The 27713-nt window shown below is 39.5% G+C and overlaps 1 protein-coding gene across 1 annotated transcript in view; it reads left to right on the plus strand.

Annotated features, from left to right (window-relative positions):
- Positions 1–27713, plus strand: part of NGEF (neuronal guanine nucleotide exchange factor) — a 129658-nt gene that overhangs the window by 15458 nt on the left and 86487 nt on the right. Inside the window, exon 2 of the mRNA XM_063442379.1 lies at positions 7824–8179. Within this exon, the coding sequence (XP_063298449.1) occupies positions 7903–8179 (277 nt within the window). The 5' untranslated portion in view covers positions 7824–7902. The remainder of the gene's footprint in view (positions 1–7823; positions 8180–27713) is intronic.

Below are 27713 nucleotides of genomic sequence, written 5' to 3' on the forward strand. Positions count from 1 at the left end.
CAAGGTAACAGAGTGTTTACCTGCTCATAGAATTCTCAGATATCATGCAACGAGGATTCCACAAGGTCTCTTCTACTTACCCATCATCCCTACAGTGTTTTGCAAGGGGTAAGAAAAGGAAAAGATCCACCGCCCATAATTCAGGGTTTCATTTTTAGAGGTCTGATTACTTTTGTACCAGATACTAACATCATGCCGTTTTCGAATAGTCCCAAGGGGAATATATTTACCAAATTCCTCATGCCTTTTGCATGATATAGTTCATAGAATAAAAGCATAATTTGAAGGGGGTGGTTGTAGCAAGATAAAATATGTTCTATTCTGGGTGCCAAGTGCTAAATGTTGAGATGTTCTACTGGTTTACATGATGACTATTTAGCACTTTGCCCCAGAAAAGCACCTATTTTTCCTCTGATTCCCCATGTATAATACATTAAATGGATTAATTCACATACACTGCAGGGACAGACGTTTTACATGGTGGATTATAACATATGAGGTATATATTTATTTATAAAATATTTCACCATGAAGCATACATTGAGATTTCTCTCATATTTAAGAACTGTTTGTTCTGGGACCACAAACACTGCATTGTTACAATAGATATAATGCTGTGAATCATGGCATAGGACACAAAGCAGCATATATGAGATTGAATATTGATATGGGATAAAATATTGCATGAGATATAACTGTTTGTGCAAGTGATTTTTTAACTTTGAAAAAAATATTGAGGTTGTTTTTTTTTTAAATTTTAAACCACATATATTTTTTAATTCATACTAATTCATACTTTAATTCATACTAAAATAGCTGTTCTGGAAAATCTTTCACAACAACCCCTATTCTGAATATGGCAATTTTAGCAATGTAGGTTTTGATTCACTGCTTAGTGAACAAAGCCCTTTGTGTGTCCTGTTATGCCAAAAACACTGCTTAAAAAAAACAATTATACAGTGATTATTTGTAAAGTGGAGTTTCTTGTACTGTATGTTTGCTTTTGTTAAACGTCAGAGAAAATAAAAGATGCTCATCTTTTATCTGGTACACACAAACACAAAGATGATCATGTGTTCCATTGTGAATGGAGCTTAGAATGTGAAGTCCTTCAATGCATGTATGAGCAAATAAAGAGTGGGGAATTTAATTATTCTCTTGGGGGATGCTAGAGGTGCCTTGCTACACCTACGATATCATCTATTGGGGAAAATGGATGGACATTAGGTTCACAATAATTAAATATTGTTTTTTAAATGCATGATCTGTAAAATCGTTAAATGTGTGCTACTTTTTGTTATTTAAGTAAATTAAGAAAACTATACTTTTCCTCTTAAAAGAACACTAATTTAAAATATAGATTTAAAGAAATAATAAATATAAATAATTATATATATTAAGTTTTTATTTTTTTATTTTTTATTCTTTATTTTGGTGTGCACAGAAGGAACAGTAAGCCCTGGTGCGCCACAACAGCAACATCAGAGTATGATTATACACATTCTTGTTACAGGTTGTGGTTATCAATAGTCAGGCACATTTTTTTAGTTAGGAAAGAGTAAAACAAGATTATTACAGTAAAATATTTCAATTAGCTGCAATATTGAGTTATTCAGCGTACTGTTATAGTGTAAGCACGTTTAGTTCAGTTATGTAGCATCAGAAAAGGTACAATAAACATACAATCTAGCGTGTGTAATATAAGCATAAAATGATCAGCAATGCTAGCGAATTCTAAATTAGCTGGATTATACCTTCCCTGCGTGTCCTATGTATTTGGTACTCCAGATTAGCAGGACAAAGTGTGGTGATGGGACCTGCATGGAGGCACGTTATGAGGCGCGGGCAACAGTGGGGTAAGGGGATCAAGCGACTCGCCAGTCAGGCAGGCTTGTCGGTGTGGAATTGGTCTGTGGCATTAGAGTTCAGTGTGGGTCGTCGGTCACGGCTTAGGAGGCTGTAAATGGGTCTAGGCTAAGTCCGTTTGGATTGCGGCTCTGAGCAGTGACCTCCGTGTTGTCCCATGGAGTTAGTAACCCCCTCAGCCAATGCCCAGTGTTGGGAAGGTAAGAAAGTCCCGCTGGGGTGAGGCAAGGTCTAGTTGCGTTAGGTCTGATGCTGGGCCCGTTCGTTTGTGGTTGTGGGTACCTGTGGTTTCGTTGTGGGTAGTTTGTGCTCCAGTCTTGGATTCTGGGACTCCCCCTGATGTTAACAGATTCTGGTGCCTTGATGGGAGTTTGCCTCTTGAAGGTTGCCTGGCAGGTTTCAGTGCCCTGTAAGGGCCAGTTGGGGCTTGCTTGTCCCTGCGAGTTATCAGCTCTGCTAGTTTTAGTCGCTTGCAGGGATGCGGGTGAAGTCTCCATCTTCGGCACCATCTCATGGTTGCCTCCGAGCTGGAGATGCTGCGGCCGGCACGAGCGGTTCTGTCTCTGGGTGGGTTAGCTTGTATGTTGGTTTGCCGCTCTCTGTGTGCCAGGTTTGTCCAAAAGGCATCAAAGATTGTGTCCAGCCTCTCCAGGACATCGGTCCCCGCTCTGCCGCCATTGCAGTCGCACGTGGCGTCCGCCATTGTGTGGGCTTGTGCGGCTGGGATTTGCTTGTTAGGCCCCGCCATCCACGTTTGCCGTAGCCATTCCGTCTGGAGGGATTGGACCGGGATCACCCCCGCCGGTCCTGTGGGGGGGGAGCGGGCGATCACTGGCACAGCACCCCCTGGTTTGGAGGCGAGGGGAGCGGCCGCCTCCCCCCAGCCCCGTCCACCTCGGGACGCCATGGACCTCTTCAGGCTCGTGCTTGTGGGACATGCTTGAGTCCGGTATTAGGCGCTTCGCCAGGGTGCCCCCGGCATGGGTAGCATACCCCGGCATCTTTTTAGTCGTCAGATTAGTAAGCATATCCCCAAAATTCGCTTTGGCATTGGGAGCTCCTCTGCCATGCGATCGTTCAGTTTGCAGGTAAGGCCCCGCCCCTATATTCCAAGTTAGCTTTGCACTCTTCCTCACGATCAGTAAAGGCAGAAATAGCCTTGGTGCGGGCCATATGTGTATTTTATATCTTCCAAAAAAGGGTTCTATGGCCCCAAAACACCCTATAAACATGGACACTGTAGGATTTGTTGGGAGGGCAGAATGCAAGGTAAAATACCATCTCCTTCATCACTGAAATAATTAGAAGTACCCTTAAAGAAGAATGGTGCGGTATCCTATTATCAACAGTTTGGAACGCGTATGGAAACATTCCAAAAAAGATTAAAGCTTATTCCTTATTAGGTTCCTGATATTGTATTAGTTTCCGATATTTTGCCCAAGCTTTGTAGTTGGCCTTGCCAAAAACATAACTGAATTTCTATTTATGGGAAGTTGAATGCAACTTACAACCATTTAAAAGTCCTGCAGGTTTACCTTGCGGGATATGTTTATTAAAGGATGAATGGGTAATTGTTGCAGAAATACTTGTAGCTCTATAGCTTTGCAGACAAGTGTCTGAACATTTTGGATGTCTGTAACTATGCTCTCACAAGGAAACCAACGTTTGTAATTTAAAGGAATACAAACCTTTATTCTTAACATTATACTGCCCCTGTCCTTTGTTATATTCAGACCCCCTTCTTTTTGCCATAAAAATATTTTTGAAAAGCTTTTTACTTACCTTTTTATAGAGTCGAGACTCCATTGGCGCTGCAGCCCCCTCGACCTCCCGTAACTCCATTTTGGAGGCATGACTTTCTCCAGCGATGGTTCAATGCAATGCATTTGGGGCCTGATGCGCATGCATGATGAGCACTGCACACACATCCAATGCTTTTCTATGTGCTCCAACGACATATGGTCACTTAGTCAGTGGAGTAGAAGCGCCTCTAATGGCTCTCAGTATGACACCGCTAGAGGGGCGTTAAACCCTTCAAGGTAAACACTGTCCTTTTTACAAACGCCAATATTTTATGTCAATGCATTAAACATACAGGGCCACTGTGCCCAGATCACTATATTAAAGGGACAATATAGTCAATAGAACTACAGCAAAATATCAGAGAAAAGGCAGTGTTACATTGCTCCTTAGGGACACCTACAGTGGCAGTCACTCAGACACCCACTAGAGGTGCTTCATTGTCTCCACCACCTGCATGGAGAAGCTGAACTTTCCCCATAGAGATGAATTGATTCAATGTATCTCTATGAGGAGATTCTGATTGTCCAGCAGCATGTTTGGCTGAGAATTCACAAATTTAGCCAATCCAGTTCTTTCTATGTGAAAGCATTGGATTGGCTAAGATTGTCAGTTTTGGAGGCAGATTGGGAACAGAGCCAGCACCAACAGACCAACACGGTGCTGGAATAAAGGTGAGTTACATGGTTCAACACTATAGCATCAAGAATACATGCTTTATTTCCTGACCCTCTAGTGTTCCTTTACGTAAGTAAAACAGGAAAAGTTCACTTTTACAATTTTCTTAAACTAAAAAACCCACTTAAAAATTAAATAGTTTTTAAATTAGATTGTTTCTTCTATATCCTCCAGAGATCCAGCCCATTAACTTGTGTCCTTTGTATTGGACATTTTGTTTACATGAATCTCCTTTATACTTTTGAGCTACTCTAGCAATCCCTGCTGTATTGTAAAGAGGACATTCTGGGCTTTCCAGTGATATGTACCCATTGTACAGCGCTACGGAATTTTGCCGGCGCTATATAAATAATAAAATAATAATAATAATAATAATATGATGGGCTGGGATGCTGGGAACTTCATCTTCCTTTTCATCAAAAATGGATGGCATATTGGAAGACAATATCTTCCTCGGTTCCAGGGAGGATATGTTTCGATTTATAGCCTCTTTGTTTTTATTCATTTGTTTTGTTTTTTTAAGCCCTTCCCGACAAAAGACCGGAAATACCCCATTTTGATTACCCTGGGTTGTCTACATTTGGAAATGGTATGCCATGATGGGGTTATTTCACATTCCTGGGCTACCATATGGTCTCAAGAGGCAACATAGACCCAGCAAACCAATCTGGCAAACTGAATTGGGCAAGCCCTATATTGACCCTGTAACTTTCCAAAACACCATAAAACCTGTACATGGGGGGTATTCTTATACTCGGGAGACATCGCTGAACACAAACATGAGTGTTTAAAACAGTAAAACTTATCACGACAATGAAATCACCAGTAAAAGTGCAGTTTTTGTGTAAAAGTTGTACTCAGGAGATGTTGCTGAACACATATTGGGGTGTTCTTTGTCAGTAACACATAACAGGAACTGAGAATCCATGCCTAAAGGACAATGTGAGAGAAAAATAACACAAAAAAATGACTACCCAAAAGTTTGACTGAATTAGTGCATGGAAAGTGTTAAAATACCACCATTTAACCCCTTAAGGACCAAACTTCTGGAATAAAAGGGAATCATGACATGTCACACATGTCATGTGTCCTTAAAGGGTTAAAATACCCTAGGGAGTCTACTTTTCAAAAATATATGGTTTGATGGGGGTAAATTACATTGGCCGGCTTAAAAAAGTTTTCAGTACATGTATTCTTAAATTGCTATGTGTGTCCAAAAAATCACCAATTATTATTACTTCTTTAAATTGGGCATAGATTGGTGGTAAAATGGTTAAATGAGTCAAAATACCCCAAGTTTAATACCTTAGGTTGCCTTCTTTAAAAAAATGTATACATGTGAATGGTTATTCAGGGATTCCTGACAGATATCAGTGTTACAATGTAACTTTGGAAATAGCAAAGTGTTACTTGTACTTATTGCCCTATAATGTGCAAAAAAAAAAGAAGCTAAGAACAAAATTTAGAAACTATTTAGCACAGGTGTTTTTTGGCGGTTGTCAGTGGCGTACACACACTCCATGGGGCCCCGGTGCGAAACTGATCCGTGGGCCCCCCCTACCGTGAACCTCTCCCCCTGACTGTGGGCCCCTCCCCCCCGACACATACATACAGACACAAACACATACACACACCCCCGACAGACACATACATACATACACACATGCAGACACATACATACAGAGACACACACAGACACATACAGAGACACAGACACACACATACATACACACATACAGAGACACAGACACACAATCATACACACATACAGAGACACAGACACAAACATACATACATACAGATACACACACACAGAGAGACAAAGACACAGACATACATACACACAGAGACACAGACACACACATACACACACACACACAGAGACACAGACATACATATGGATACACACACACAGAGACAGACATACAGACACACACACACATACACACAGATACAGACACAGACATACACACATACAGAGACACAGACATACATACACACATACAGATACACACACACACATACACACAGATACAGACACAGACATACACACATGCAGAGACACAGACATACATACACACATACAGAGACACAGACATACATACACACATACAGAGACACAGACATACACACATACAGAGACACAGACATACACACATACATACAGAGACACAAATACACAAAATGTTTCCTACCATGTGTGGGTCCAGTGGTGGCTCAGCCTGATGGGCCTCCTCCTTTCTGTTTCCTCCTGCGCGGGCTCTCAGTATGCTGGGAGGAGTGACGTGCGGTCACTTCCTCCCAGCAGTGATAATTTCATCACAGGGGGCCCGGTCGCGCACTTAAAGCGCCCAGCGCACACCGGGCCCCCTTACAATCCATGTCCATCGGGTGGCCCTGACAGCATGGGCCACCCGATGGACCCCTTAACATGCGGCCCCGGCGGTTTGCCGCAAAGCGTGGCAGCTGCTACCCGGTCGCGGTGGGGCCGCAGGGCGGCCGGGCTCCCTGGAGTGCCGGCCCGGTCACAGCTGCGACCCCTGCGACCGCGGTACGTACGCCACTGGCGGTTGTAGATGCCTAACAGATTTTGGGGGTCAAAGTTAGAAAAAGTTTATTTAAAAAAAATGTCATCATATTTTATTATATTTTTTTTAAAGTAAATTATATGATATGATGAAAATAATGGTACCTTTAGAAAGACCATTTAATGGTGAGAAAATCTGTATATAATATGTGTGGGTACAGTAAATGAGTAAGAGGAAAATTACAGCTAAACACAAACACCGCAGAAATTTAAAAACAGCCCTGGTCCTTATTGGTAAGGATTGAAAAACGGTCTGGTCACTAAGGGGTTAAATAAATTTAAATAATTAAAAGAACACTATAGGGTCAGGAACACAAACATGTATTTTTGACCCTATAATGTTAAAAACACCTTTTAGCCCCCACGGCTCCCCTAAATATAGTAAAATCTTACTTTTATTCTAGTCTACTGCTGCTGGCTCTGCCCCTGATCTGCCTGCTTGGCTAACATCATCAGAAGTGTTGATCAAAGCCAATCACAATGCTTTCCAATAGTAAAGCATTGGATTGGCTAAAACCATCAAGGAGGCAGATCAGGGGCAGAGCCAGCACAAACTAAGTTAAGTAACTTTTCGGTTAGTACTATCTATTATTGGAAATAATAACAATCCATACTCTACATCTGGTCATGAAGGCGTTCAAATTTCGACCATGTCATAAATAAATAAACACATTTATTGTAAGTAATAATCATGTTCCAGTGTGATAAACCTTACTGGCATGAGCCCATGGACACTCGTTTGACTACTAGTTAAGTTCTATAAAAGCAAAGAACATTTCCGTACTTGCCCAGATTTTCATAGGGGAAAAAATATCAAGATAAAAAATACAAATGTAATAATTCATGGAAATATTTTATCATTGCTAAAATAGCTTTTTTCATTCATGCTCAGGTTCCATACAAAAAATGATGATCTAACATGAGTTGACAAGGCTTCACCCATTGCTTGTAGCCTACAAGGAGGCGAAGAGATGTATCATTTTACTAGAAATACAGAATCTACAAACAACAGAATGGGGAGAGACACAAAGACATCCTCTCACATCTATGGGAGTCAACAGCATCAAAAGGAGGAATATGATGATGACAACACGATGGATGATAGTGACTCTCAAACACAGTACATCCCGATCCGCAGGAACTCTCGCTTCTACACATCAATGAGAGGACGGAATAAGCAACGGAGAGACAGACTGAACATAAGGGAGAACACAAGGGAGGGTGTGGCAATTAAGTCTCTGAATGCTGGTGAGTGGATGTTTTGGAATACAGTGCTCATAATGGCAGCGTCAAAACGGTACATTTAGCAACATTGTTGTGTTTTTAGAATAATATTGGTCTTTATTAAAAGTATTTTTTATTAAAAAGCTATATAATCAGGGCCAGATTTTTTCTCCTTGTTGCTCCATTACAGTATCCTCATATATATATATATATATATATATAGAGAGAGAGAGAGAGAGAGAGAGAGAGAGAGAGAGAGAGAGAGAGAGAGAGAGAGAGAGAGAGAGAGAGAGAGAGAGAGAGAGAGAGAGAGAGAGAGAGAGAGAGAGAAACTGAATACTCCAAACTTTGTGTGTGTGTGTGTGTGTTGTATAATTCTTCTCTCACCACCAATACTTCCAATTGGTATCCTTTTGAGAGAAATCCACTCTGCGTTGTGTATTAATAGTGAATGTAATATCCCTGTGTCACGTCTTCCAAGAACTTACATATATCTTTATCCCCTTGTCCAGATAAATATATGACTAGCACTACTAAGGTATTCTACCTGATATTACAAATAAACAGCCAACACCATAGTTCTTACCAGAGAGAAATCTTTACTTAGAATCTGCCCAGTTAAATATTACAGAAGAAGAATGTTACAGAGTTATAGTATTACAGAGTTACAATACATTCATAACACTCATACATTCCATCTATCTAATAATATCGGCTACATTGTGTATGTGCTGTGAGATGTTATGTGCAGCATGTGTGTCTTACCAAACCTAATCTAATGTGATGTCAGTATCTTCTATTTTTAAAGGAATTGGTTCCCATGTTGTAAATAGCAAATTCCTCAGCTCAATTGATATGTAAATGTGATTTACTTTCCCAAGGCCCAAAGTGTTGTCTATCCTGTTATTTTATTTAAGTGTGAACTTTCCCAGTCATCCCCTTGCCTCTAACCTAAGGTGTGTTTTCCTAGATAGAGACTCCTTTGAAGACAAGTTGATATGTAAATGTGATCGGTGCCTTTGAGGTGCTGTATCTTTCCAACTATCTAAACAGAAACTCCCTGTGAAGATAATTCCTGATCTCCCATACACACAGACTTAATCAAGCGCATATTAAACAGAAATATCTATATGTATAATCATAATATTTTCCCCAACAGTGTGTATACACAAAGTTTGGAGTATTCAGTTGCATGCATTTATATGACTTGTTTAGATAATTGATATGATTGATGACACACACAGCACACCTCTAACACACACTGCACCCCTCACACACACACACACACACACACACACTGCACCCCTCACACACACACACACACAGGACCTCTCTCTCACACACAGCACCTCTCTCACACACACAGCACCCCTCACACACACACAGCACCCCTCACACACACACAGCACCCCTCTCACACACACACAGCACCCCTCACACACACACAGCACCCCTCACACACACACACAGCACCCTTCACACACACACACAGCACCCTTCACACACAGCACCCTTCACACACAGCACCCCTCTTACTCACACAGCACCCCACACACACAGCACCCTTCTCACACACAGCACCCCTCAAACACACTGCACCCCTCACACACACTGCACCCCTCGGGTCCTTGCTTTCAAATATCTAAATAATGCTACTCCCACCTATCTTTCCTACCTAATACACAAGTATGTCCCATCTAGGCCCCTACGCTCTGCTGAAGACCTACATCTATCTTCTGTCCGTACTCCCACCTCTGATGCTCGCCTTCAAGAGTTCTCTAGGGCTGTGCCGTTCCTCTGGAAGTCCCTTCCCTTTTCCATTAGACGCTCACCCTGTCTCCACTCCTTCAAAAAAATCATTAAAAACTCACTTTTTCACAAAAGCATATCCATTAAACTGTTAATGGCTCCAAAAAAACCTACACTACGTCTTCATTGAATACTATTCTACCAATCTACTTCCCTAATACTATCCTTACCTTTTGTGTCACTTTACCCCCCTCCTTCTAGCATGTAAGCTCATTGAGCAGGGCCCTCAACCCTTCTGTTTCTGTGTGTCCAACTTGTCTGGTTACAATTAATCCACCCACTGTAAAGCGCTGTGGAATTTGTTGGCGCTATATAAATATAATAATAATAATAATTTCGGATTCGCACCATGGTAGAGATTTATAAAAAAAAATCATGTGCTATTCTGAGTCTAACTACAATCACTGTGGCAACCAAGGAAAGACCTCTCTATGTTTTGCACTTTCCACCAAGAATATTGCCTATTTTATTTTGATACATTTCCCCCATGTGTCATTTTGCTATCACTTTTGATAACAGATACAATAATTACCTTGTTTTACTTTCCACTGGATGCAGAATTTTATGGTAGCCAATGGCAAAACTATGGCCAATGCAAGAATTTTTTTGGGACCCCCCTCCACTATCGCAAGAGTCCAACTCCCACAATGTTTTGTCAGCTGTGGAGATATCATTTACCCATCCTTGCGGGTTGTAGTTAGCACTGAGCAGCGTTTGTGTGCTTGAATGGAAGCATGTTTTTGTATGGAAAATGTTCGTGTGCATGTAGGGGATTTGAATGTAGTGTTGGTGCTTGAATGCAGGCATGCATTTATGTGCACTGTTCGTTTTTGAATGCGGGTGTGTGTTAATATATAATTTTGGTGTTTCAATACAGAGGTATGTTTGTATCTAATGTTACCGTTTGAATGCAGGGGTCTGTATGTATGTAGTGTTCATGTTTTAATGCAGGAGTGTATTTGTGTGTATAATGTTGGGATTCAAATGCTGAGATGTATGCACATATAGACATAAACTACCACACATATACACTTATACACACAGATACATACACTGACACACATGCAGATACACAGGCACACAGATACATACATTGACACACATGCAGATACACAAACACACAGATACATACAATGACACACATGCAGATACACAGACACACAGATACATACATTGACACACATGCAGATACACAGGCACACGGATACATACACTGACACACATGCAGATACACAGACACACAGATACATACATTGACACACATGCAGATACACAAACACACAGATACATACAATGACACACATGCAGATACACAGACACACAGATACATACATTGACACACATGCAGATACACAGGCACACGGATACATACACTGACACACATGCAGATACACAGACACACAGATACATACAATGACACACATGCAGATACACAGACACACAGATACATACATTGACACACATGCAGATACACAGACACACAAATACATACACTGACACACATGCAGATACACAGACACACAGATACATACATTGACACACATGCAGATACACAGACACACAGATACATACACTGACACACATGCAGATACACAGACACACAGATACATACATTGACACACATGCAGATACACAGACACACAGATACATACAATGACACACATGAAGATACACAGACACACAGATACATACACTGACACACATGCATATACACAGACACACGGATACATACACTGGCACACATGCAGATACACAGACACACAGATACATACATTGACACACATGCAGATACACAGACACACAGATACATACACTGACACACATGCAGATACACAGACACACAGATACATACATTGACACACATGCAGATACACAGACACACAGATACATACAATGACACACATGCATATACACAGACACACGGATACATACACTGGCACACAATGTTTGAAGTAAACGATTTATCTCTCCTCGCCGCCTCATAAATGTTAATTTGTCTTCTGATGTGACACTATTAAAATAATTGTAGCAGACTTAAACACTCTTCTTCACAAATACACTTGTATTTTTAAGCTGTGATAGAATTTTACCTAAGTTTGTAACTCATGCAAGGCTCAAATTCTTATAAACTCAGCAGCATCAACCTAACAGTTCAACCATTTAATATGTAAGCCTCAAATTAAGAGAAAAAAACAGCCGTTTTGCTTGTGAACGAGAAGCTTTCTATAAATAAAATGTTTATCTCACTCTGTGCACACACCACATTACCCTTATACTTTGCATGCAATTGAGTGGAAAGATTTTAACCTTCAAATATTGGCCGTGCTTACGTTTTTTGGGGAGATATTTTTTGCCATTTATGATTTGACTTATAGTTGAATAAACGTAATTGAATAAAGTGTGAGATGTCACTCAAAAATGAGGTTGGATGGTCACATGCTATAATTTATATAACACGATTAAAAGGTTTATTGCTACACTGGTGCCAGGACATCTTCTCTGTGTGACAAATGCAGGTTTTCATTTGCGAGTATATTTGCAGGGAATAACCAATTTGAACGAGCGCTTGCATTCCGTGGCAAATTGCCCGTCCTTGAAATATTGCTACATTTAATCCACTCTGAATAGTTTACAGAAGGAAGGGCATAAAAATACACTTTTCAGTGGTAATATTTGTGACAGGATCATAACTACTGATTGATTAATAACAAGTTTTGCACCCATAATGCATTTTCCTTTTATTGAAACCTGGAACAAACGCAGTGTGGTCCAATGTGCGGGTATTTTGAGCATTAAGAGTATATAAACATCTGAAAACTTTATAATGCGTCAAAGCCAAAAGTATTCTTAAAATATTCCAAGAATGACGTTTTTGTATTTCAAGAATAATATTATGAGCACACTTCCCTTTTTTCTTTTTGTGAATTATTTAATATTGAGAAGCAAAGCGAAAAGACTAAAAACGTAAGTAGAATTCATCATAATGAATAGGACGTTCTGCACATATATATATTTTTATGCTGAAAAGCATCTGAAGATGCTCCAATGTCAGATGTACCGACATTTTGTACAAGTTGGCTTCAGATGCGATTCTTCAGTTGGAAAACTAGCTCTGTGGCCTTTTTTCATGTATAATAAGAATAACAAGAATTTTTTTTTATTTTAATAATTAAATTAGTTTATTTACATTGTCATGGTTTCCACTGTATTGGGGAAAGCCCTGCGGCTACAATAAGCAAAATTACCTGTTTGCCTGGGGCTGATGAATATAATATGCCTGATCTCATCACTAAAATGTCATGGGGACTAATCAGAGGTTAAAAATAACAAGTGGGGTTCTAACGTTCCTTTTACCCAAAGTGACCCAATGTGCCTTATAATTTTATGGCCACAGGAAAATATCATAAAAGTAAAATATTAGCATAGGAAGAGAAAGCAGGGTTCGAGTCTTAAGGCTGCACTAGTTCTAATGTAAACGTACACAAATAAGGAGATGGTGTCTCTTTCTCCCCCAGCCTCTCTGACACTTTATGTGCCGCCCAGCCCCTCCATGCATTTTATCTTCCCCACGTGTCTCATTCCCCCAGCCCAGCATGTGTCTTAATTCCTCCCCCCATTTCTCATTCTTCATCAAGCCCCTCCATGTGCTTATTTTTTTAAGTCCAACCATTTGTCTCATTCTCCCACCAGCCCACATGTGCCTCATTCCCCCAGACTCTCCATGTGCCTCATACCCCCAGCCCCCCATGTGTCTCATTTCCCCAGCCCCCCATGCGTCTCATTCCCCCAGACCCCCATGTGTCTCATACGTTTGTATTCCTGACACTGTAATGTTACTTTAAATCTGTTTGTCTTTCATAAAAGCTCTTAACATGGAGGACACGTTGTTGTTTGCTCCAATAAATCTGCACTTGAACCAAAAATTAGCCCGATCCTTTTTATTATTTTAACATATGCAGGGTTATTCACGAAAGTGAGGATTCCAAGTGAATTTCATCTTGTTTTCCAAAGTAGCCAAACTTGAAGTATAACTGTCTTTTTGTAATTTGACTGCTTTGCCTAAAGTTTGAAATTCACTTTGAATTCATTTTGAATTCTCACTTCAGCGAATAACCCCACTGATACTGAAGTTTACTAGCCCTGTATTTTGAGGCAATGCACATTTTGGGTGTATATTTCGATGAGTGCCATACCCTTTTAGCAACATTCAAAAATTTGATGATGGCATGAAAGATCGGGCACTAGATATCGATAGAGAGATTCTGGGTACTGTTAAAGGGACATTCCACGCTAGACAAGACCATTCGTTTTTTGCAATAAAAGATAAAAAATAAAAAAAAACCTTTATATAAAACGTTACTCACATTTGAAGTTCCTGCATGTGCTGCTATTTCAAAGCTTCCTGCAATAAGTACTACTTATATTAGGAACTAGCTGACAGATTTCAATCAGCCACTTCACATTGTTTGTGCTGGGGTTACATATCCCAAAAACACTAAGGTAAGGTTTATAGGCTGCAGCTCATGACCCCATGGACAAATTATCTTATAGTATGAATGGAAGCTCCTATGAACTTTATGAATGGACCTATCGATGACCCTATCACAAAGACTGTAAAAAGAGATAATTAGAGGAGGGCTCACAACCATAAAAATACTTGGGCAGCCAGCAAGAAATATATTAGCTTTGAGTGTTAGAGTGCAACAACATGGGACCACATTGCACCATAGCCTATGCTAGGAGCGTAGGTTGTTGTGGTGGCTCGAGTGCGCCTTTAAGAACTTAGGATTGTCATAAATGCTATCATTAATCATTTTTTTTTTGTCAATCTGTGTTTTATTGAGGTATAGAATGACACAGATACATTAACAATTAGACATGACAGCGTATGACAGATCAATAAAACTTTGCACACAATACTAACCTAATTTTTTATTCTTTGGGAGAAAAAAAAACAATGGTGTAATAGCTGCAGCAGAACAGTATAAATTAGTCATGTGGGTAATCAACATATGGTGGGCATTACAATGAAAAACCTACACTTCGGTGGGTACCACTCATTAAATAAAGTAGTAAGCATAGTCAGATTGGACCACAGTAACAGTGTATAAAAGCAGCAATATCAGTGCACAGGATTCAACTCCACCTAGTAATTACTTTTAAACTGGGTCAATATGGTAATAACCGAGAAGGAACTAGTCAGGGTTAACTAGAAGTAGCTGTGACAAGGATAGGTAGAGGTATAACAATCTCCTTTTCATTATCTTAGCTGTACAAGATGGGCAGTACCGCTAGTTTCAAGTACCACTATATGGATATGTAGTACTGGATCAAGCTTGTTTAGAGCAAGACAAGGCTATCTCAGTGTAAGTAGTCCCTCTAACCAAGGGTGCGGTGGGGGATTAGGGGGGAAAGAGGAGGGATAAGCTCAACATGCTGACTGCCTGATGCAAAAGGAGCTAAGATTGAGGCACTCAGTGTTATGGATACAAAGGTGTGCATTTCTATATTTAATGTTCTAATTATAGTCCTCAATGTTCATATATAAGGATAAGTAATCATAATTTTAAACATCCTGGAAAGTAACAGTTTCTCTTTAAATATAGGTATACGTAAACATAATATTAAAAACCCTGTGAAGTGACAGCTACCGTTTATGGCAAAAAAATATTTGAGAAAAGTATCCAATTTCTCTGTAGTCCCGGTATGACTATTTTGGCTTGAATTTTTTTGTTAAAATTCTGTTTCTCTAGTAGTAACATTTAATGATCAAACTATACAGTTGCTTAGCGATAAATAATGAAAACTTCACAATGAATTGAAAATTCTAGGCCCAAATAGGAGAAAAACAAGATGAGTTGCAATGTTGTTTTCAATCTGGTGGTTTTGGCCTACATCATACAATTCCCATGTCAGTCCTCCATAATTCACAATTCTGTGAATAAACACCTGTGTGTATTTGTATTAGTCTATTTAAAATGTAAAGACGTGTGTATGAATGCATGTTTGATGGTGTATATTGTTAGAGTGTTGGTGCTTTTATGTGTGTCCAGTGCCAGTGGGGATGCATATGTTTTTTTTTTTACATCTAGTGTTAGTGTGAATGCATGTGTTAATTTGCTGTTAATGCCACCAATGATGTATTTCATCATTCACATGCAGAAATGTTTTTATGAGTGGTAAAAGGTTTTGAATGCATGTTAGTGATGGTGTTTGTGAATGTAGTCTTGTATTTATGTGTTATGCAAGGATGCAAAAATATATTTGTATGTAGCAGAGTTTTAATATATTTGTAAAAGCAGGAATGCATTTGTAGACTAGTGTGAATGGAAACAGGTTTGTGCAAATGCCATGAGGCAGAGTGAGAAAATATAGGTGTAATGTCTCGGTACTAGTATCAAATGTGTGAATGCAAGATGTATTTGTGTAATATATCAATGTGTTTGTGAATGTGATTAGTGTATTTATGCAAGTAAACTGAGACATGCAAATGGTACTTGTAAATGATGGTACTGTGCAACTTATCTTAATTCATGTCTCTTTAGTTTCCCACCCACTTTTCTCTCTTTTTTTTTTTTTGTTGTGCTCACTTCTCTCTCTTCATTCCAGTTTCCTATACTTATATGTCTCAGACTATCCTATTTATTCTTGGGTATCTCACTCATGCTGGCTATAAAATCGTTAAAAAGACGTTCTCAGAATTTTACCCGTTTCTTAATTTTTCAATACAGCACCCAAAATACAGTGAATGTAGACTAAATTTGAGAAGCACTAAAAAGAGGGCCTAGAGGTGGGATATATCAAGCAGCAAGTGAATTATCAGTTCTTGAATTTCATGTGTTGAAGCAGGAATAATGGGCAAGCGAAAAGATCCGAGTGACTTTGACAAGGGCCAAATAGTGATGGCAAGATGACTGGGTCAGAGCATCTCTAAAATGTCAAGTCTTGTGGGGTATTTCCAGTATGATGTGGTTAGAAACTACCAAAAGTGGTACTAGGAAGGACAACCGATGAACCGGTGTCAGGGTCATGGGTGCCCAAGGCTCATTGATGCATGTGGAGGCTAGACTGTCAGAAGAGCTACTGTAATTCAAATTACTGAATAACTTCATGCTGGCCATGATTGAAAGGTGTCAGAACACACAATGCATCACAGTTTGCTGGATATGTGGCTCCATAGCCACACTTTGATCAGACTGCCCATGATGATTCCTGTCCACCACCACAAGTGCCTTCAGTTGGCAACTTTCAGAATTTAAAGAATCTGCTGCTATTGTCCTGGTACCAGATACCACAGGACACATTCAGAGATCTTATGGAGTCCATGTCTCAAAGCATCAAAGCTGTTTTGGCAGCATAATATTAGGCAGATGGTCTTGATGTTTGGCTTATCAGTGCAAGTATTGTAATGGAAACAGGGTTGACTGGGCCCCAACTTGTGATCTAAACCTGTCCTATGCATTCCACTGGTACTTGAGAACACAGGATGGGCAGGTATAAATGTTTCTGCTTGCTTCTCCTCCGAATGACATATTTACTCCTTTACCTATTTCTTTTCCTGGGTACGGATCAACCTCGCTGTCCACTCACACTTCTTGACAGAGCTTTTTGTCAACAGGTCAGTAAACTCTATTGCATATCCACACTAGCAGGAAGTAATTAACGCAGAAAACAAGTCCTTAGAACCTGCTACATATGCTTCCTGAGAAGAACATGCATAACAAATTTTCCATGACAAACCACTTCACAGTTATAATATTTTGTTTGTTTGTTTTTTTTATCGGGAATAGCATTCAATGATGCAACATGTAACTTATAGTGACACATTCAAAACAATGTGTAAAACTTAAAATTATAGGAAAACAAGATCACAACAATAAAATATGATTAAAAAAAACAACTTTCACAAGATGGGGGCAACAGAGGAGCATATACAATCCAAAACACAGAGCATTCACAGAATTTGCAAATATATGGGAAAAGCATAGGCCAAACTCATCATTGCATCAAACAATAGATGCCACTGGTTCAAACAAATTGATAAATACAGTTTTATATAATATCCTAATTTCATTTAATAGACAATTCCACACCCATAAAATACTTCACCTGCTGTAGTGCTTAATGGGTATCGGGTATCCAATACTAATGATTGTTTATAAAAGTGCCAATTTTTATGAGATATCTGCTCTTTTATAAATAATTAAACACCCGCCTGGCTGTCAATCAAACACCTGAGCTAACAGAAGTTGCAGGGGCACTCTACTTGAGCGTGCCTGCTTCCTAAGCCCCTGCATACTTCAGACCAGCATCCACAGACTTCAGATCAGAATGCAACCAGTGCTTGCGCGCACAAGCCGATGGTCGCACACACAGCAGGCTCACACAAATGCATGAAGGGAGACCTTCAGAGGCTTCTCAACGAGAATGTATTACTTGGCTATAAATTAAATCAATACATAAAACAATAGATTAGATATTTAAATAGACAATTAAATTAGCTTAAATATGATCTTTTACTTCACTTCTGGCTACCCGATTCCTTAACCCCTTAAGGACACATGACATGTGTGACATGTCATGATTCCCTTTTATTCCAGAAGTTTGGTCCTTAAGGGTTAACCATGCACTGTGTTTTCCATTGAGCTTATTTTTGTGAGTAGTAATTTGACTGTATTAAAAATATTCTCTTGGCTTACAGTACTACCCTAAGTATATTCTTCTTTGAGTTATCTCACAGGGATTATACACAAGTTTCGTCCAATACTAAGTAGGGGAGGGTTGCCGATATGGACACCGCTGCTATTTAAACCAGAGCTAGGTCTTTATAGCTCTGAATGTTGTGAGTGTTCCGTTGTCATTCAATCACATTGATACATTGTCATTCATCACAGTTTTGTAAAAAAGGTTTTTCCCCATTTGTCTCATTTTATTTTTAATGAGATATATTATTTTCCTTTAAATATCAGTCTTGTTGATTCTTAAGGTATTTAATACTCTAAGTATTGTCCAAATGTAAGCTATTCACTTATTTTCATGTTGGACTTACTGATACCGCTTGATGCAACTGAAATGTAATTTAAAACAAAACAATGTATCGTATTTACACAGACTGATTTCGAAATTATTGTAGTTCGCAGACACATTACTGTGAGTTTTATTGCTGTGAAGCTCTGTTATGCACGAAGACATATCAACAATATTAAAAGAGGAACAGATGGATTTAGGCCCAACTTAGTAAATGTCTGTTCTAAATAGGGACACTTGGAAGGTATGCTACTAATTAATTTGTTCTGAATTAATCCAGTTGCAGTTCGGCGTTAGATAAATATGTGGATTCTTTCTTTTATACAAGATTTGCTTGTAAGAATTACTGATTTTAAAGGAGGATGTTGTTGAGTGAAATTTTCTAATTAGGTTAAAATATCTGAATTTCACCTGGATTTGCCTTTACTAAATATGAAAATGTGTTTGTAGTTCGATTATTTTAACTGAATTTTGCGGATCCAGTCTGCCTTCGGATGTTAGTAAATAACCCTGAATTGCCTAAATTATGCATTAATAGTATATTTAATGTAATAACATCTAAAAATTACATTACAGTAAAGCTGGAGTTACTGCATATTATCTGTGAGATTCATTCTGTTCTAGGCTGTTTCTTGGAGAATTCTTTGTTAGTAGCTTCTTGTCACATTATCTCCTCTCAGCAACTGTATCATTTCCTATTCTACCTGAGGCACAGAGCGCTTGTATTGTCTAAGATTTATTTTCATCCTGGTATTTTAGTTTGTTGTTCTTTTGTGTTGCTCTATATAGAACTATTTAACCCCTTAAGGACCAAACTTCTGGAATAAAATGGAATCATGACGTGTCAGACATGTCATGTGTCCTTAAGGGGTAAAGGGACGCCATCATTAATTACACATATCAGACCTGTATTAACCTGAAATCATATCTATACATTGTACTAGCTAACATTGATCAATGAATGAAATGGTAGATTGATGTTTGCAATCAAATTCGGTTCCAGAGTGTGTGTAGGGAGCCATATGGAAGATCTGAAAACACTTGTAATCCTCAACAATCTGTCCCAGAATGCATTTGCTTTTAGAACAGAATAAAAAGGGGTTCTGGATAAGGTGTGCCTGGATCTTCCATGTATCCAAACTCTGCTGTTATGCATGTCTGTATAGAAACCATATATTTGCAGAGTAAAACAAAATTTTATCATGTTATAAGTGATAGAAAATCTTGTTAAAATAGGCTTTGATGTCTAAGACAGGCATCCCAACAGTCCTGATATCTGCGTAAAAGTCCAGATTTCAGAGTGTGGCCCTGCTTAAATTCATTGACATGACAAGGTCACTAAACTCCAATTTCAGTGAATTAAATCCAAATGGAAAAACGGAAGGAGTGTAGTCTGTGCTGGCTGTGCGTAATGTGAGTGAATGTAGTGTGTGCTGGCTGCAATGTGTGTGAATGTGGTGTGTGCTGGCTGTGTGTAATGAGTGGGAATGTGGTGTGTGCTGGCCATGTGTAATGTGTAGGAACGAGTTGGTTATCTGTAATGTGTGGGAATGTAAAGCATGCTGGGTGACATATTGTGTGTGCATGTGGTGTATGCTGGCTGTCTGCAATGTGTGTGGATGCTCTGCTGTTAGCTGCCTATAATGTGCGTGGATGTGGTGTGTACTGGATGTCTGTAATGTGTGATGTCTGTCTGTAATTTGTGTAGATGTGTTTGTGCTAGCTGCTGTAATGTGTGTGGATTTGGTGTGTGCTGGCAGTCTGAAACATGTGTGGAAGAGGTGCATTTAGGTTGTCTGTAATGTGTGAGGATGTGATATGTGTAATGTGTATGTGTAAAGGATGCAATGTTTTGTGCCCCTCTCAGCTCTCTGCAGCAGAGGCCCGATGGTCAATTTGTGATTAAAGTCCCTGCTGCTCAATTGGGGGAGCACGTAGCCCACACCTCAGACTGCTGCAAACTACATTTATCGCTCCCTTGAAGCCTGTGTCTGATTTATAGTGAACACTGGACCATGATGGAGTGATTACTGTGGTCTGCGACTGCTGGAGGTGCTGACCACAAGCTCCCTACCCCCTCCATGTCCCCCTACAGCAGTCCTGCCACTTGCCAGCGGCATGTATAACAGCCCAAAATACCCTGTCTGCCTGGCACCCTTAAAAGTACACTCTATAAGATCACTATAACAACTTCATCTAAATGTAGTTCACATTGGAGGCACACTTTGAGGTTAAATCGCTTGAGAACAGTTTAACCCCTTAAGGCAAGGCACCCAGGGGCTCCTGGTACCATACCAAACCCATTTAGATTAAATTGTTATGGTGACCAGAGTGTCCCTTTAATGTCCAAGGCACCTCCCCATACACAATGTGATTGATAGAACATGTTAGGGTTTAGGGTTAGACATAGGGCATGGTATAGGGCTGGTTTTAGTGGGATTATGTGGGAGGAATCCCTGAAGCACATGAGGAATATCTAAAAATAAAAGAAAATCTGCTATTCACAAACAGCGTTGGACTTTGAGTGCTCACAGTGTGCAGCGTGTGATTTTTCTTAGTCTTTCTAATGCACAGACTGACTACAAACTTTTTTTTTTGCATCCATTAACATGTCTAGATTTGGTCATGCAATCCAATGTCGTAGTATAAATTTTTATACCAAAGTCTGTTTCCTGTACAGAGTGATCTCTCCTCCAACCCTGGCAAAGTGTTCATCTCCTAATGTTTCCAGATCACTACTCCTGTCACCTTGATCCACTATACAACTAGCCAAGACTGACAAAAGTTCATTGCCCGAATGCCCAGCACCTTTACTATTTCCCCTTCGGATGGTTCATATTTTGAACTGTTGAATGAGTAATTAGAGCTGTTAGGTTGAAGGTGTGACACTGACTAGTTAGACATTAATCGATTTCATATCTCTGCTTCACCTCTGCACACAGCAATGGAAACAAGTTATATTGCTGTGTGTGTGTCTTGTACACATCAGAGATGTCGCTAGGTGTGGTTATTGTGAGTCTAAATGGAGACATTCTTTAACTGCCTCTTTTGTCCTAATGACAGTCTATTATCTGTTTATTTTACATCACAGGACAAACAGGTAGGTTTGATTTTCACGTCAAGGTGACTGACTCTGTTTCAGGTTGGCAATTCTGTAGTACCAGTTTCAGTGAAAACAATGTGCACAATAACACACAGTACCTGAATAAAATGTAAACATTATCTGAGCAATTAAACATCAGAATGTGCTGATTTGACATCAATTACATCATAATGACAATCCTAACCGATGCCAAGGCGTTAAATTGGGGTTGTTTTAGAATTTAGAATATAGAGAAGAAGTGAGTCATTTATCTGGATCTACAATGTCATCTCTTCTTAATAGACAATTAAGGTGCCTTCATTAGCATGCATTTAACGCAATAGCTTGACAGAGTATGTCACTCACTTCTGTGACTCAAAACATATAATTTGCTTTCACAGTACACACAATTCTATAGCTTGATACAACTTTTGCAATTCTTTCCTATATTTCACATTTCAGATTTTAATTTACTATAATTCAAGATTTAGTTGAGCAGCTTATTCCTTAAATTCATTTTTTTCCAAGCGATGTTCTTTGTATGTTCCTCAAAGTAAAATTGTAAAGCTATGCAGGAGCTGTTGGTGCTATGTAAAAATACTAGTACTAATAAAAAACAGACTCCTATAATGTTGTATTGTAGCTGTTGGTTGTAGATCTCCCATCCTACATCATTAAAGGACCACTACAGATTTATTTTTATTTTTAAAACTAAAGTTACTGTTTAGTAGATATATCCCCAATGGATACATGCATGCATTTTTCATGCATGTATTCATTTGGGGGTATATCCTAAAACTGTTTGCAAAATCTGTACTTTTGAACTGAAGTATTTGCAAGCCCTTATCCTCTTCACAGGGAATAAACTTCTCTCATTGAGAAACCTCAGATTTTGGGCACTCTTGCACTCACACAAGTCTGATCTGAAGTCTGTGGAGGAGCCTGATTGTCTAAAGACACTGGTCTGACGTCTGTGGGAAAGAACGCATTCACGATCAAGTAGAGTGCGCCTGATTCCTCTTATCTCCCCTGAAGGAGGATGCAAACCTCCCTGGATGTCTGGTTGGGTTAACATATGGGTTCAACATGCATCTTTAATTATTTAATTATTGCTTGAATTGAGGACCGGTATTACAGGTTTGGTCTCAGAATTAGTTTGCTTTTTCAATAATTACAATTATTTATATAATGCCAAAATGTTCTGCAGCGCTGTACAATAGAAAAGAAGACAAAACTTTAATTCCAACAAAAAAATGTATGACATACGGAAACAATGGGTAAAGAGGACCCTGCCCAAACAAGCTCACAATCTAAAGGATACAATATTTGTTTTTTTGGTTTGTTTTTTTTTAGAACTTATACAACAAAAATAAGCACAGTCAAGGAAACAGCAATGCTGGGTATTAAAGTGGCACTGTGACTGTCTGGGGACTTTGCATAAGTTTCAAAGACACTTGACAGTGACATCGGTGACATGGTCAGGTAGTGGGGGGGGTGGAAAAGGTGAGATTTACTTACCTGAATCTGTCCCTCACAGTTGCGCCATCTTCCACCGGCCAGACCTGAAGCACCAGGATCAGACGTCATTGCTGTACTCTCGTGCATGCGCAAGAGTACAGCATTGAGGTCTATGGACGATCCCGCCAGGCCGCAGGATCCGCCATAGGTACAATTGATATCTCTGCAGCCGTCACTGGTACCCTGGTCCAGTGTCTAGAAGTGTCAGGCAAAGGCAAAATACTGAGACAAAGTAATCCCTACTTTGTCTCCGTACAACTTTTGACTGGTTTGGAATTTCGGTGAAACATGGTCAGTATGAGTATTTCATGGGGCGGGGGAATACAGTGCTGCTTTAAGTGTCAAACATAATAAAAACAAAACAAAAAAAACTTTGCATTGTGGAAAACTGTTAAATGTCTTCTAGCAGAAAAGATCAAAATTAAAGTTGTTCTAGGCTGTTTCCTTTGCCCTAACTGCTGTGTCTTAGAAGTTAAGGTAAAGGATAAGACTGAGAAGAAAAATACAACTGTAAATTTGATTCTTTTAGTACTTATAGCTACCAAGTCAGAGGGCTCTATATTTCCACTAATCTCAAGCTATGCAAAAAGTAATAAACAAATTCACTGTTTGCAATATGACTTTCATTTCCCTGTGTTTCCCCGAGTTGACTTCCTACTGACATCACTGGGACTTGCCCCAAACGGTTAATGTAGGGTAATTTCACTGCACCCCAGATGGCACCAGCTTCTCTTCTAGGGGAACTATTTTAAGAACCAAGAATGTAACTTATTTTGTTCTTGGCAGAATTTCAATTGCTGAGAGACTATCCAAGCTGTTGGGTGTGAGGGATGTTACTGACTACTTGAGTTAATAACTATGTTGTTTCACTATGAAATGGATCACACATGGTATCTTCTTTTCCCTGGTTTAGCTTTAGAGAATAAACTCCAGCGGTAGAATATTGTGGGGATAGTCATTCTAAAGGCTTTTTTTCGTATTACCCCACTACAGTCTGTAATGAATGCTGCAGCCAGACTGATTTTCCTCTCCTGTCGCTCCTCTCCCCTCTGTCAGTCCTTACATTGGCTTCCTGTATCCTATAGGAGTCAATTCAAGGTAGTAATCCACACCAATAAAGCACTGACCAATTCTAGCCCTCCTATATTTCTTCACTGATCCGCAGGTTTGCACCTTCTCGGTCTCTCCGCTCTGCCCATGACCTTCTCCTTTCTTTTGCTCGCACCTGTACAGTCAACTCACGCTTGCAGGCCTTCTCGTGGGCAGCTCCCTTCCTTTGGAATAGCCTGCCTACCCCCATCAGACTCTGCCCTAGTCTTCAATCATTTAAAAAGTGCCTCAAAACCCATCTCTTTAGGAAAGCTTATGGCCTCCTAGAGTAACCTCTACCTCACATACCTGTCACTTGCTCGCTCATCTAAAGGGCAGCATTCTCTCTTCCAGCTCTGCTTCACTCCACCTTGTTTGATTGCTACCTCCTGTCCTATTGTGTTTTACTCCCCAACTCCTATAGACTGTAAGCTCGTTTGAGCAGGGCCCTCTTCAACCTATTGTTCCTGTAAGTTTTTGTAATTGTCTCATTTATAGTTAAATCTCCCCATTTGATAATATTGTAAAGCACTACGGAATATGCTGGCACTAAATAAATACCAATAATAATAATAATAATAATAATAATAAAGGCTTGCCATTTCATGTGATTAAGCTCCAGCTTATTCTAGTCATGACCACATATGGCCCCTTTTCAAGAGGGATCAATGTGCCCTATTTTAATTTATGAGGTCTCATTTGAGAAGTGCTTTGTTGACATTTCTCATACATCAGTTCTCCTACTTGGTTTAATATAAGTGATGAAGATTGGAAGTTAGCGAATGTTGTGCCAATTCACAAGAAAGGTAGTAGGGAGGGTTCAGGCAACTATAACATGGGTTTACTTCAGGGAGATCATGCCAAACTAATCTTATAGATTGTTTTGATTGGGTAACTAAAATAATAGATCAGGGTGGTGCAGTAGACATTGCTTACCTAGATTTCAGTAAGGCTTTTGACACTGTTGCACATAGAAGGCTTATCAATAAACTGCAATCTTTGAGTTTGGATTTCAATATTGTTGAATGGGTAAGGCAGTGGCTGAGTGACAGGCAACAGAGGGTTGTAGTCCATAGAGTATATTCGAAGCATGGTCTTGTCACCAGTGGGGTACCTCAGGGATCTGTACTTGGACCCATTTACTTCAATATTTTTATTAGTGACATTGAAGAAGGTCTTGATGGTAAGGTATATTTTTTGGATGATGATACAAAGATTTGCAAAAGGGGTGATGTTTCAGGAGGGATAAGCCAAATGGCAAATGATTTAGGTAAACTAGAAAAATGGTCAGAGTTGTGGCAACTAACATTTAATGTGGATAAGTGCAGGATAATGCATCTTGGGCATAAAAACCCAAGGACCGAGAATAGAATATGTGATACAGTCGTAACCTCAACATCTGAGGAAAGGGATTTAGGAGTAATTATTTCAGATGACTTAAAGGTAGGCAGACAATGTAATAGGGCAGCAGGAAATGCTAGCAGAATGCTTGGTTGTATAGGGAGAGGCAGTAGCAGTAGAAAGAGGGAAGTGCTCATGCCATTGTACAGAATAAATGGTGAGACCTCACTTGGAGTATTGTACGCAGTACTGGAGACCGTATCTTCAGAAGGATATTGATACTTTAGAGAGAGTTCAGAGAAGGGCTACTAAACTGGTTCATGGATTGCAGGGTAAAACTCACCAGGAAAAGTTAAAGGATCTTAACATGTATAACTTGGAGGAAAGATGAGGCAGGGGGATATGATAGAAGCATAAAGGAATCAACACAGTAAAGAAGGAGGCTTTATTTAACCCCTTAAGGACCGCTGACGGTTCAGGACCGTCAGCGGTAAAACGTGCGTTTGGACCGCTGACGGTCCTGAACCGTCATAACGGTTTTGGCTACTTACCTGATCGCCGTCGGTCCCACGGCGGGGATCAGCTCTCCTCCCGGTCCAGGGGGGTTGCCTGTCTGCCCGGGCAGTCCCCCCTCGGCAGATCAGGACTCCACGGCCATGTGATCACTCGATCACATGACCGCAATAGGGGTCTGTGTATCTGCCTGCAGGGGGACTGTCTGTGCTGACAGGCAGTCTCCCTGCATCTGTAAAATCAAAAATAAAGTGTAAAAAAAAAAATCTGTGTAAAAAAAAAAATAATATGTGTATATATATATGCTATATATACATGTATTATATCTATATATACCTATATATAATATATGTATATATATCATATATATAATGTCACACTAAGTGTATTTTTATATTTATATATACGTATATAATTATAAAAATACACTTATATTGTGTTTCAAAACAGTAAAACATATCACAGCGATGATATTGTCAGTGAAAGTGAAGTTTTTTGCATTTTTCACACACAAACAGCTCTTTCACTGAGGATATTATTGCTGTGATATATTTTACTGTTCTGATACACTAATATTTGTGTTCAGCGAAGTCTCCTGAGTATAACAGTACCCCACATGTAGAGGTTTTATAGTGTTTGTGAAAGTTACAGGGTCAAATATAAGGCTTGATTTTACATTTTTTTTTTTTATTGAAATTTGTCAGATTGGTTAGGTTGCCTTTGAGAGCGTATGGTAGCCAAGGAATGAGAATTAGCCCCATGATGGCATACCATTTGCAAAAGAAGACAACCCAAGGTATTGCAAATGGGGTATGTTCAGCTTTTTTTAGTAGCCACTTAGTCACAAACACCGGCCAAAGTTAGCGTTTTTTGCATTTTTAACACACAAACAAATATAAATGCTAGCTTTGGCCAGTGTTTGTGACTAGGTGGCTACTAAAAAAGACTGGACATACCCCATTTTGAATACCCTGGGTTGTCTACTTTTAAAAATATGTACATGTTAGGTGTTTTTCGGGGATTTATGACAGATAACGGTGTAACAATGTCACTATTGATACATTTAAAATATATATATATTGAAACAGCAATTTCCTACTTGTATTTATAGGCCTATAACTTGCAAAAAAAAGCAATAAAGCATGTAAACACTGGGTGTTTTTAAACTCGGGACAAAAT

The sequence above is a fragment of the Pelobates fuscus genome, chromosome 2, assembly GCF_036172605.1.
Source record: "Pelobates fuscus isolate aPelFus1 chromosome 2, aPelFus1.pri, whole genome shotgun sequence".
Lineage (NCBI taxonomy): Eukaryota > Metazoa > Chordata > Amphibia > Anura > Pelobatidae > Pelobates > Pelobates fuscus.